Raw genomic sequence first — 13,096 nt, 5'->3', positions numbered from 1 at the left:
GAAATGGCTGCTTAAAATTTATTAATTTTATGATCCATGAAAAGAAATTTAATTGCATATGATATAATATTGTCTTTCAGTGTGTTTACAATATCATTTCCAATAGTGCATCACTAATCACTTTTGTCTAATCACGCATGGATATTTAATATTTAAAAACAGACTCAATGAACATTTATTTTTATCGACTTTTAAAAATTATGCCTACCCATATCATTGTTTTTGAAGCAAAAAGAATATACTTTTCTTACTTGGGAATTTTAATTCCTTTTTTTAAAAAAAACTTTTCATCATGTGATTGCGAGAATGCATGTTTTTAATAATAAAATCACCTTAAATTAACGTAGAATACCCGAAGTTTTCAAAGACGCGTTTGAGCCGAAAGACGATACGTTGAATCTATGTCGGGGGGGTTTAAAGTTAAATTCCTTAAAATACAATATAAATTGTCCTTTTTTCGCCATGTTTCCGAACCAGTATAGCTGACGTGTTTTGAATATTTGATCAGACATAGTTTATAAACAAACGGGATACTTTTATTAAACTTTTACAATTATTTAGAAAAACTTTTTACCTTTTTAAAATTAATTTTTAGATTTTGTATAACCAATGGGTTTTGTTAATTTTCTTCAGGATGCTATATGTAACTTCAAATATTTAGAACTTCTCCTATCTCTACCAAAACAAAATATTAATTCATTACATTTATATGCTCAATAATAAAAATTTAATGATCCGCTCCTTATTGTTTGGAAATTTTTTTTGGAATAAAATTTATGTCGGGAGGTTAAAGAATAATTTTCTCGTGTCACATAGATATTGAATATTTATAATTTAATTACCATAATATAACGCGCCAATTTTTTTATAATTATATGATTTATTTTACGAATATTTGGGACCTTGTGATGAAGTTAAATTAGCATTTTAAGATTGTTAAGGTAATACAAAAATAAGCACATTGGTACATATGCCGAAGGGAAGAAAAAAAACGATATCGTAATGGTATTGTTAACTGGGCCTTACCGAAGTCTGTATGGTCCAATACGTGAATAAAAAACTTAATGGGCCTAATTGTAAAATGGGCTAAAGATAATTATAAGGCCCATTTGTGGTATTAGAAAGCCCAGATCTTTGTGGAAGTTAAAATTAAACTTTTAAATTTAATATGTTATGAATAATACCACTAGAAATTTTACAATTAGCCGTTATAATTCCGATCTATGGCATACGATGGAACTCGAAGTTCAAAATAACGATAAAAATATTTCGTTTACATCATCATCATCACCATCATCATCATCACCACCATCATCATCAATTAGAAAATAGAAATGCGGTGGCAATATTTTCAAAAAGAAGTGGGGTTAGTTGCTTGACTTTTGCTGAGAGAGTGCATTTGGTCGTCTCCAAAGAATAATCAAATCGTTTCTCCGTATCCAACTTGTCCGGTGCATTGTACCAAGTTTACATACTGTTTGTCTCCTCGGTTAAACATATCCTACACCTGAACTACATAATCTACATATCAAAACTACAATTTTCATATAAAAACCTTCAAACATTACGAATTAATGTTAGCATTATTGATTTATTTCCCTTTGGCCCTCTGTTGTTGCCTTTCCCCGTATACACACGAGTCACGACCTTGTCCATGAATCGACTCGCCGAGTCAACACAAAAGTCAAACTCCATTGCTGAAATTTTGTTCTCGACGGTTAAAAAAGATTCGAAATTCGACAATTCTGCAGAATTGGATCCGACCCAGAAAAATTCACAGGCGATGGAGCTTCTACAGCCAGAGCACCCGCCCCATCTCGACCCGACCCGTTACCCGCTTCGTGGGTTGTCTTCTCCGTCGAGGCTCTTCTCGCCGGAGACGGCGGAAGAAGACACCCTTCGGAGAAACATCGCAGACATAGTGTACGTAGCTGTCGGAAAGACCGTTGACAAGGCTTTGAGCCTGCTCCAATGGAGTTTCAAGCAATTCGCTGGCTGCGAAATTTGTTTGCTTCACATTCACCAACCGTCTCCTCTGATACCGACTCTGCGTACGCCTCTGTTCATCTCTTCTCCTCTGATTTTGGTGATTTTATGGTATGGGGGTTGAAGTTTGAGTGTTTTAGTCGAAAATTCGTTAAGCAAATCATTGATGAGCTTTGATTCAAAGCTAAAGAGATTTTTCTTTTCGTTTTCGGCTCTCAAAATTTTGCAGTCTTGTTCTCTGGTTGTAGCCAATGGATCATCATACATACAAAGACACACACAAAAGAAGAAAATCAATTCTGTGTTTGCAAGGAACAAGTTACTAGAATTTGAGATTTTGATGTTTGTTCTTGCAGTGGGGAAATTGCCAGCGAGTCAAGCAAACAGTGAATTGGTGAAGGCATACAGAAGGGAAGAAAGGGAAAAGATGAGGAATCTCCTGGATATTTACTTGAAGGCTTGTGCTCGAACCAAGGTGTGATTAACCTTTCTTCAGACATTAAGAAACCGGTTAATGTGTGTTAGCATGTGCTGTCCCTGTCCTGTCTTCTGTTCTTGTCTGCGTAATTTGTGTTGTTCTAACTTCAATTCAAATCATGTGTGCCCTTATTGCAAGTGAAGATAGCAAAGGTTCCATAGTGAATATGTGTATGTATACATGCCTTTCTCTATTACCATTCATGTAATTCTAGCTGTGTTGATCCCATATGCCAAGTGAAAGAGAAAGTCATGGGAATTGTTTAAAGGAATGGGATTTGTCTTGCAGGTGAAAGCAAGTGTCCTTGTAACCGAAGCTGATCAGGTGGCTCGAGGGATTTTAGAGCTAATAAATAGACACTGTATAAAGAAGCTTGTGATGGGTGCCGTACCCGAGAGGTCAGTCGTCTCCTTTCCAGCATTATCCATCTTCCCAATACGATCATTGGACTGGTGGCATATGCATATTTGCGCATATGCTTGTTTTCTCTGGGTATGTCTGAGTATTAGCTGATTAGCCCGAGTTGTATATTTGGCACTTTGTTAATAGATTCTTGACTAAAACTCGTTTCGTGTATGATCTCTTTGGTTTTGATCTTGAGAATCTCGTACTAATATCGCCAATCTAAATGCTTTTATCTGCAGCTGCATGAAGATGAGGAGTTCAAGCAAAGCATTTTATGCTTCGAAAAAGGCACCTGCATTTTGTGAGATTTGGTTTGTCAACAAAGGGAAACATGCTTGGGTTCGAGAAGCTTTTGAACGCACATCTGCAGAAGTTTCGGGTTCTAGATCATTTCGTCTCAGTAGTAGAAGTAATCTATCTCTCAACCTCGGGAATTGGCGGTCTCGATCTGCTAGAAACTTAGTTTCCGATGAGTTATCCAGCCGACTCGGGGCTGGTCAAGTTCACACTGAACTGCCCATGTCTCCTCGACGACAATGTAACTTGTCAAATGTTAGTAGTAGCAGTGTCTCTGATTCTTCATCGAGTAGTGCAGAAAAAAGGCTATCTTCGAATTCCGATTCAAAGGTTGATGAAGATTGCCTCTACAGTCAGTTCAATGAAGCAAGAACAGAGGCTGAGGCGTCGAAACACGAAGCTTTTCGGGAAGAGTTGAACCTTAAAAATTTGGAGTCTGGATTTATCGATGCCATCAACAAGGTATAGTCTTTATATAGATGCCATCAACAAGGTTTTACAGTATATGATGATTGGTTTCTCTTCAGGTTAAAGCATTTGAATCTGCACATGCCCACGAAGTAAATCTCCGGGAAGAAGCTGAAAATGAACTTAGAAGTGTCATAAACCAGCAGGAGAAGCTCTCGGAAGAGAAAGAGAAACTCGCTAGAAAGTTAGAGAGAGCAATGAGAAATGTTGCCTTCCTAGACTGTCGTGCACAGGGAGCCAGTCGGCGGCGCGAGGAAGTTTCGGCAGAGCTAAAGCTCGTCGAGTCATCCTTGGCGGGATTGCGTCTAGAGAAGCAGAAGATTAGGAGGCAGAAAATGGATGCTACCCGTTGGATCGAACGGTGGAAAAGCAACGGGCATGAAGGGTCCTCGAGTTTTTGCAATGAATTCGTTGGATTTGAAGAAGGTGATGAAGATTTGCCCGAGGTAGCTGAATTCTCCTTGTCAGAACTTGAATCCGCCACTTTCCATTTCTCCGAGAGTTTCAAACTGGGACAAGGCGGGAACGGGTGTGTCTACAAAGGCGAGATGCTGGGAAGAACCGTCGCGATTAAGAAATTGCATCCGCATAATATGCAAGGACAGCTAGAGTTTCAGCAAGAGGTTTGTCAATCTTTCTTGTTTATGTTGCCTCTCTTACCATTCATACATTAGAGCTGAAATGATAATGGCTTATTGATCTGATCGGTTTAGGTCCGGGTTCTCAGCAAACTGCAACACCCTCATCTCGTGACAATGTTCGGATATTGTCCTGAAGCCTGGTCGATTGTTTACGAGTATCTTCCAAATGGGAGTCTACAAGACCGTCTTTTCCGTAAAACCAACGTCTCTCCCTTGTCATGGGAGATACGAGCTCGGGTTATAGCCGAAATCTCGAATGCTCTCTGTTTCTTGCATTCTTCTAAACCCGAGAAGATAGTGCATGGTGATTTGAAACCGGAGAACATACTTCTAGACTCGGAACTCACCTGCAAAATCTGTGATTTTGGTATCTGCAGACTGGTATCTGAAGAATCCTTTTACCGTTCAGATTTTAACAATGAGCCGAAAGGAGCTTTCCCATACGCCGATCCCGAGTTTCACAGATACGGCATCCTAACTCCAAAATCTGATGTTTACTCATTCGGCATAATCATCTTACAACTTCTCACGGGAAGGCCACCCGTTGGGTTGGTTGGGGAAGTGCGAAAAGCCGTGTTCTTGGGAAAGTTAGCCTCTATTTTGGATTCAACGGCAGGTGAATGTCCGATATTCTTGGCCAAACGCCTTGCAAACATCGGGCTACAATGCTGTGAACAGCACAGCAGAGACAGGCCTGATCTTACACCGTCTCTCGTGAGGGAGTTGGAGCAGTTGCACATTCCAGAAGAACGGCCTGTGCCATCTTTCTTCTTGTGCCCAATCTTTCAGGTAACGGAATGAGCCATCATCATCATCTGAATGATCAGAAATCACATGTTTGTCCTGTATCGGGTAAAGGGTATGAACCCAAATGATCAAGAATTATATCAAAATCCGTTGGCTTGATTTTGTCTGCAGGAGATAATGCATGATCCGCAGTTAGCGGCCGACGGGTTCACTTACGAGGGAGAAGCTATACGTTCGTGGTTCAAGAACGGGCACATGACTTCTCCGATGACCAACCTGAAGCTAAACCATCTGCATCTCACTCCTAACCACGGTTTACGCCTCGCGATTCAAGATTGGCTCTGCAAATCTCGACTATACATGTACATGTAGATGTTTCCACTTGTTGTCCGTCTATGTAACATAAGATGTTTTTGCAATAAGCGATGCCAAAATCTGATCATTTGGTCCAAATAATTCAGTCCTTGTATCCAATCAAAAGCAATAATCTGACAGTTAAGTTCTAACCATAAACTTGTTCAGATGTTCCCTGCAATGGCGGCCAAAGTCTGGTGGGAAGTAACAGAAGAGTGAGAGTGAGAGTGAGAGAAGTAATGAAGGGTTCAACAACAACAACAAAAAAAAGACAGCTTCATAACTTCCATTAGCTGAAACTGATACCAACTACTTACCGTACACTTGAATTCCTTAGCATTTACTTCCTCTAATTCCAATAAAGTTAGCAGTTGCAACTCCCAACCAAACCCTAAACCCCACCCACAACCTCCTTTGTGTCCATCTCTTCTATATTGTCGATGTTTCACCAAATCCTATCTATTGGCCTAGAATGTGATTCTCTTACATATTCAGTTCACCATCTGTTATGTTGTGACTGTCTGAAAATAAGGTTTTGTTTTAAAAAAAACATGACTTGAATCACTTTTGAGACTTTGTTTGATTGATATAGAGAGGCAAAACTTTTTTCTTTTGTGTTTATTCACATCGTAATACATAATAGATCTGAGCTGAAGCATATTTCTCCCGTGTTTTCGGGTTCAAGGGTCCAAGCTGAAACTCGTTCATCAGTTCGAACCCTGGGCACAAGCTCAGTTTTTTATACACAAGATTTCCACATTCTTCCTTCTAAAGAGATCACTATTATGGAAACATCATCGTGGTACCGTCTCCGTTCCCCTTGTGGAATCTCGAGCAGTTCGTGGAAATCCATACCTGGAAAACACAATACGATTATGATCAGAACTTGATTCGTCGATTAATCGAAGGCAACAATCTTAATCTGCCATAATGGTTTTATGGGGCAGATACCGGCTTTCTTGGCAGCTCGGAAGAGAAGTTCCTCGACAAGGTGCTGAGCCGGGTCACCCTCAGGCTGCAGCGTGATGAAGAGCTCGACTTCTGAGACGGCTTCGTCGTTCGTGAAGTATTGGTACAGACCATCTGATGATAGTATCAGAAACCGATCTTTCGGGCCTAATCTGTGGTGGCAGAGAGACGGCAAGCAGTTGATGTACGGAGATGTTCCTATGTAATCTATTCTAAACATCTCGAGAAGGGCATCATTCCATTTCGGCTGCGAGAGAAGCACGTAAACCAGACTTATTAGAATGAAACCCAGAAGATTTTCCCGGAAACAAACAGAAATTCCGACGGAATGACAGCAGAAATATACGTTTTTCTCTCGCCAAATCTCATATAGATTCCACACTCCTAATCTTAATGTTCCACATCAAAAAGATCTAATCATATTCATATATGGTCAGGAGCTAATATATGTGTTCATACCTGCTTGAGAAAACCAGCACCAAAAGCTCTCGTAACCTTCAAGGAGCCTTTCACCCGTTCATTCGAGACGGCATTAGCATCATCCGGATGCTCATTCCTGATTCTCTCGGCTTCCTGAAACACCCAATAACATAAAAAAAAATACCGTATTTGTCAATTGTACATACGCAAATACTTCATCTCGTGTTTCATTTCTGCTGTTAAGCCCGAGCTTAAGCTCCATAGTTTTTACCTCTTCTAGGTTTGTGCTATGATCAACGGTCAGCTGAGAAGCTGATAAATTCGGGGCCAGACCGGCTCGTTCTCCTTCGCAACCTTCGAAATCATTCATGGACTCTTCATTGATCCGTTCCAAGTCCTGTCTTATCTTCCCTAACCAGTAATCTGGCTCAGCTTTCTGCCCCAAGACAGCTCTACTGTCACCAACGTTCATGACGTAAACATCTTCACCTTTCATCAGCATCACCAGAACACAAGAACCCATCAATGCTAGTTCAGGATTTTCATCGAGCATCTTGTCTGCAATCTCCAAGTACGCTTCTTCCGTCTTCCTCAGAGCTTGTGACAGAGCTTTCAAAACATCCGAATGGTTTGTCGTTGGCGATCGCTCCGACCCATTACTCCGATTCATCTGTTCCTTCAATAGACGGTCCAGATCGAGCCTCTCCCGGTCCCACTCGCACCTCCACCGTCGCTGATTCTCCTCCCACTTCCTCGACGTTCGATCCTTGTTCTTTGATTTCTTCCCCGATTTGCGCGTTCCCGTATCAGAGTTCCCGCTCCGACTAGGATTATTGTCCGTATCAGCACAGTTCGAACACGATTCATTGCCACAGGTCCTCTCTGAGTCGGTCTCAGGGGGAGATTCCTGAGATTTCGGGTCGATCTTCGGATCGTCCCATAACAAACCCTTGAGCTCCCGGTGAACAGCCGGATACAGATGCGAGAGCAGATAGTCTGGAGCATCTGGACCGTTGAATCCGTCGTATATTCCGACGAAAAGCCACCCGTGTTCCTCCGACACGACGACATGTACACGATCCTCGCCGGCTTTCCCTTGAGCCCACTGAAGGTTCTGGCTTTCGAACGAAACGTCGTCGTCTAAGCTCCCATCGCTGCTAAAGTTCAAGCTATTGACGGTGAGATTCTCGTTGTGCTGTGTTTGGTGGATTCGGGTTTTATCCGACCCGAAGACCCAATCGGGTTCTTTGACTGATATCACTCCTTTGATCGGAGCAACGATCGAGTTCTGCCCTCGAGCTATCGTCTTCGAGATTGCTCGCCGGAGGACCCGAAACAACGACCCTTTCCTCGTCCTGTCCCGGAAAGCTAGACCTCCATGGGAGACGCTTCGTTGGAACTGATCGGAGCCAGGTTTGTCAAGCGGGCCAGAGAATAACCCTACCCGATCTAACGGACCCGACATGAAATTCCTCTCGATTGGACCCGAGAGGAACCCTCTCTCCAGCGGACCCGAGCCCGGGACAATCTGATCCGAGATCATCATGCTTCTCGGGATCGGTTGCAGAGGGATGGACGAAAACGACATCGTGCTCTCGAATGCGGCGGCTCTGTCCATGTGTCCGTACGAATCGTAGAGGGAAGTGGAGAGAGCGGTCGCCGTGTTAGCGCTAACGGAGGCGCCGGAGATTGTACGGAAGGTCGTTGTCTCTTCCTCGGAGTGAACCTTTGAAGAAGAAAGCCGAGTCGTGTCGGGTCGGACGTAGCAGAAGGAGTGACCCAAGCCTTCATCGAGTGGATCCGGAAATAGGACCGACATGTCCTTTTTCCGGCGGTGTTCTCCACCGGTGAAACACACACTTAGCTTTCCGACACCGTTACCCATGAAGAAATAAATCCAATCCTTGTGACGCACGAAGCTCAATCCTCTTCACAAGTATCTAAAACAGAGAAAGTGGAAATCAACGTTCCTGGGGAAATTCAAGCTGAAATCACACCAGAGGTTGTTCATCCATAGCAGAGATGCAGAGACAGAGGACGAAGAAGATGAGAGAGAGTTGACTTTTGTGCGCGGAAAAAAGGACTTTTACGGGTGGAAATTAGAAGGGAAAGGAATATAAAGAAAAATAAACGAGATATTATTCCGTAATCTGAAAAGAAGGAAAATAAAAAAAAAGTTTATATGAAAGATGAAGAAAATGTGTCTTTTTCTAATTATTGTTTTTCTGGCAATTTTTCAATCGACTTGTTCTCCGTCGTGAGGGGCGTTGACTAATAAGAGGGATTAGGGGTTTTTTGAAATGTGTGTCTGGTAAACGTCCCACGCTCTCAGAAGCGCGTGGACTCACGCACTCTTTGGATTTTTCTTGTTCCTAAAAATATAGGTCATATTTTTTGACTGCATCAGTTTTTTTTACAATTAAAAAATACCAATCAATTCGGAAAAATGAAATCGACAATATCTTTCTATCGATTTTGATATTTTTAATGACACAATAAAGTCGTGTTTATACTATATAGATTCATATTGATAAACAATATATTTTAAATAATTTTTTAAAAGACTACGTATATAATTTGATAAATCATTGTTATAAGCAGATAATATTCTGCACAGAAATAAATTATAAAATTTTGGATTTCTTAAACATCTAATTAAATTAGTTCTATAGATATTAGCCTAACCTAATGATAATCATATTAACGCAAACATTTGGGTAATTTTTGGGAAAAATATCCATAATCACCTTGAAAAATAATCATTTTATATAGTTTCCATTGAATTGTCGAAAGGAAAGTGTTTCTGGCTGAAATTGCTCGCGTAGGTCGTTCCACATATTTCGTTATCACATGTTAACGTAAAAAAAAAAATCCATGGAAATCATCACCCGATAAATTACGGAAAAATTATTGCCCACAATTCCAACACATTTGGGGGGTTTACACGCGCAGGATGGCGCGTGAATTTCAACTGTAACTTGTGAAACGTCAAACTGACAAAACTTAGGCCAAGACTTGTTCCAATTTCGTTTCCTGTTCTTTGGAACCTCTGAAAGTCAAAGAGCCACAGTTTCAACCCATTTTTTTATTATTTAAGAAATAATTACTACGCTAGGGGAAGTTGTGCCGTCGATCACCGTTGGATCTTGTGCAAGAGTTCGAGATGGAATTAGAGACCGCCACGTGTCAACGCTTTGGGCCACTCTCATGATTCCCCTCTCGCGCAGGTTACCGTCACTCTCTCTCTTACGTCATAAATATGGAGTTTTGCTTATATATATATATTGGATATGAGTTGGTTGGTATATTTATTTACTTTGGTTGGGGTGGTTGTGATAATTACTACTATTCCTAATCACGCCGGTCGAACTAGAGTGTTTGACTTCCTCTCCCTTTTCCTCTTTTGACTTATAATTTCATAGCAATTAACCCAAAACACACGTAATTATTCTTATTTATTTATATTTATATATATATATATATGTGTGTGTATATTAATAGGGACAGGCGGCGGACGACCCCCACACACACACATGTAAAACATTCATCGAACACACATGCAAACATACGTAATAAATTGGGCTTCGACTACCACCCATATGTACACACACAAAACACTTATCAAAACGCCTACCAACCTATGTGATAAATTGGACTCTATATCTCTATCGTTACAGACTTATATAATATATATATTTGCTATAAATTATTTTTTATTAACTATCAATGTTGATTAAAAAAAAAATCAAGAATCCCGTTCAATAATAAATAATGATCCGATTTGTGTGTGTGTGTGTGTGTGTATTCATATTTGGTTGCAGTTTGCCAGATAAAATTATTTCAATCTGTTTCTTTTGTCGGAAAATATATAAATTTAATTTTTTTTTTCTGTAACTCAAATATCTGGCTAGTTGTCAACGATAATTAATAGACGATACATGAGAGTTGTAAAGTTAAATTATCTACATATTCATGTTTGATATGAAATATTATTGAGCCTAGTGGTTATTACGATGTTAGTAATGGCCATAAATCTAATAATGTACTATCAAATAATTGATTGAATTTTTTGTGTGGTAAAAGATATTAACTAATTTGAGGGATATAAACAAAGAAGATGTATAACTATATAATATTGATATATTATTATCGTTTTACGCTAAACAATCATATTAAAAATCGTTTACTTGAAAAGTACATTCCCAAATCTTTTTTTTTTCAGGTTTTAAACAGCCCCATTAGTAGGACCAAATTATAGTTCATTAAAACTGAAATCCAAATAAATATTTTTGTGTTACTAATATAATGGAACTTTTTAACTAATAATTAATTTAGGAAAAAGTTAATTATATTAGGGACACGTGGCAAATCAGGGACAAGTAATTTTATGGATTCATAGACGGTTGAGAAAGTGGGTGATTGCATTTAGGGACAGGTAGTTTTACGAACCAACTTCTGCCATTGCATTTATTTAACTAATGCGAAGGAAATGATGTTATTAGGATTAAGGGTTTGATTAGCTAAAATAGTTAAATATCGTTTAAATGTTGGCTTCAAGTTTAATAATCATTTATTTTACTGGTAATTAAAGAATTCATACTCCATAACCATTCAAAATATATATTGTAAATGGAGTCGAGCCCTCCTCCAATCCCTAAACCATAGATCTCAAATCACGTGCTACTACTTGAATATTATATATTCTTCCATTATATTTGTATCTCTTCGTATTTAATTCAAAATCGTTGAATATTTGAACTACATACAAAATATTAAAAAAAAAACTCCAGACCAAATATAATATTAATTTTGTTATGATGTACATGTGTATATATAAGTACACGTGTGTATGTGTGATGAATATATGTGTATATATACATACACACATTGATAGATAATGGCTTTAAGCCATGTGACGGGAACAAATAAATGAATGGACAATATAAAATAACATTGTTCTCTGAAATCTTTAGTTGTATGATATTTGGATATATGAATTAATTATACACACATATATATATATATATATATATATGTTAAGTATATGTGGGTTTAGTTTTTGATTAGTGGACTTTAATGGGGGATTAGTTCGTCCTATTATGAGTTTAGTGGGTCTTTTGTGTCATTTTATCATTTGGTGGATCTTCGGCTTTGCTGGCACTAATGCAGAGTTTTGTTGACTTTTATGCTGTCCACTCCAGCTAATATCAACTTGTCTTGAATTGTATGTATGTATGTATGTATGTATGTATGTATGTATGTATGTATGTACGTACGTATGTATGCATTATTTTATTCTTCAATTTCATTATAATTGTTACCATGAGAAGAGAGAGAGAGAGAGAGAGAGAGAGAGAGAGAGAGAGAGAGAGGATGCTACCCATTAAGCAAACACAATCCCAAGGAATTTTTGTTGCAGCCACCATTGTCATTTTCATGATGAACCCATCACCACTTCCACCACCATATCCACTTACTTACTTACACAGTAAACACATACACATATACATATATACACGTACACAAGATCATACACATATATACCTACATCTATATAGAGAATATAAATGAATAACCCTGGATAATGTAATCAGTCTCAATGTTTTGAATTAATTTACGCATAACTAATAAAAATTATATTAATTTTACGTGTATCTTCCATGAAACCAAATAATATCCCCAACAATACACAACAATTCTCCCTTCCAATTATTTTAGTCGATCAACCTATTAATGATTATAAAGACAAAATGTAATAATTAGATTTTACAAAAATAATGTATGGTCAATTCGTTGTATTTACTACTTAGGCAATTAGATTACATACTACTTGCCTTTTATAAATATCTGAACTTCAACGTACATGCATGGCATATGATGTAGTAAACATTTTAGTACTTCAATCCAGCGATCATATCTCCGTTAAAAAAAAAAAGAGAGAGATTTGGCATTTAAATAACATTATTTACAACATTTATAAAAAAAAATAACATTATTTACATTGGAATTTCGATTTCTACCAAATGTAAATTGTAAGCGACCTGTCAGCTGTTACCGGCCAAAAAAGCGAGATTTTTTTACACCTTATGGAGACCTCTTTTAATGGGCTTTCGTGGGCCCATTTACGTTATTGGACCATAAATGAAAATTAAGGCCCATAGTCATCTCTATTGGGCTAAAGTCTCATCAGACTTGGCCCAATAAATAAAACATTTTGACCTTTTCATCGGCCGCCGCCTTCTCCGGCGGATCCATTTTCTCGGCCGAAAAATTTTCAGTCTCCTCTGTAACCTCCGTTGACTCATCGGAGAGAGGTTGATGTGGCTGAAAC

At 38.9% G+C, this 13,096-nt stretch overlaps 3 protein-coding genes across 3 annotated transcripts in view; 2 read left to right on the top strand and 1 right to left on the bottom strand.

The window, feature by feature from the left end:
* The first annotated feature begins 1,502 nt into the window (after positions 1 to 1,502).
* On the top strand, positions 1,503 to 5,537 carry LOC104826331 (U-box domain-containing protein 33-like). The gene is made up of 7 exons (XM_010558973.2): positions 1,503 to 2,051; positions 2,343 to 2,461; positions 2,753 to 2,862; positions 3,109 to 3,628; positions 3,694 to 4,257; positions 4,348 to 5,064; positions 5,194 to 5,537. Exons 1-7 carry the CDS (start codon positions 1,655 to 1,657, stop codon positions 5,392 to 5,394), a joined length of 2,628 nt encoding a protein of 875 aa, XP_010557275.1. The 5' UTR covers positions 1,503 to 1,654; the 3' UTR covers positions 5,395 to 5,537.
* A 357-nt stretch (positions 5,538 to 5,894) lies between these two features.
* Positions 5,895 to 8,861, bottom strand: LOC104826330 (probable protein phosphatase 2C 23). The gene is made up of 4 exons (XM_010558972.2): positions 7,037 to 8,861; positions 6,805 to 6,918; positions 6,328 to 6,592; positions 5,895 to 6,231 (listed from the first exon to the last, which is right to left on the bottom strand). The coding sequence occupies exons 1-4, from the start codon at positions 8,648 to 8,650 to the stop codon at positions 6,116 to 6,118; spliced, it is 2,109 nt and encodes a 702-aa protein (XP_010557274.1). The 5' UTR covers positions 8,651 to 8,861; the 3' UTR covers positions 5,895 to 6,115.
* A 4,128-nt stretch (positions 8,862 to 12,989) lies between these two features.
* LOC104826328 (probable GTP-binding protein OBGM, mitochondrial) overlaps positions 12,990 to 13,096 on the top strand; it is a 2,533-nt gene continuing 2,426 nt past the window's right edge. The window contains exon 1 of the mRNA XM_010558969.1: positions 12,990 to 13,092. Coding sequence (XP_010557271.1) covers positions 13,084 to 13,092 — 9 coding nt within the window. The 5' untranslated portion in view covers positions 12,990 to 13,083. The remainder of the gene's footprint in view (positions 13,093 to 13,096) is intronic.

The sequence above is a fragment of the Tarenaya hassleriana genome, unplaced genomic scaffold (assembly GCF_000463585.1).
Source record: "Tarenaya hassleriana unplaced genomic scaffold, ASM46358v1 Cleome5, whole genome shotgun sequence".
NCBI lineage: Eukaryota > Viridiplantae > Streptophyta > Magnoliopsida > Brassicales > Cleomaceae > Tarenaya > Tarenaya hassleriana.
The sequence above is the reverse complement of the archived record's forward strand: the minus strand, read 5'-3'. Positions and strand labels throughout refer to the sequence as shown.

What these genes read in the sequence shown, in the direction of transcription:
- LOC104826331 (XM_010558973.2), top strand. Translation starts at nt 1,655, where the DNA reads ATGAATCGACTCGCCGAGTCAACACAAAAGTCAAACTCCATTGCTGAA. An exon ending in AGGCTTGTGCTCGAACCAAG is followed by an intron (nt 2,462 to 2,752) that starts GTGTGATTAACC and finishes TTTGTCTTGCAG; the next exon opens with GTGAAAGCAAGTGTCCTTGT. An exon ending in AGCTAGAGTTTCAGCAAGAG is followed by an intron (nt 4,258 to 4,347) that starts GTTTGTCAATCT and finishes TGATCGGTTTAG; the next exon opens with GTCCGGGTTCTCAGCAAACT.
- LOC104826330 (XM_010558972.2), bottom strand. Translation starts at nt 8,650, where the DNA reads ATGGGTAACGGTGTCGGAAAGCTAAGTGTGTGTTTCACCGGTGGAGAA. An exon ending in GTGCTGGTTTTCTCAAGCAG is followed by an intron (nt 6,593 to 6,804) that starts GTATGAACACAT and finishes CTTCTCTCGCAG; the next exon opens with CCGAAATGGAATGATGCCCT. An exon ending in CCGAGCTGCCAAGAAAGCCG is followed by an intron (nt 6,232 to 6,327) that starts GTATCTGCCCCA and finishes TGTGTTTTCCAG; the next exon opens with GTATGGATTTCCACGAACTG.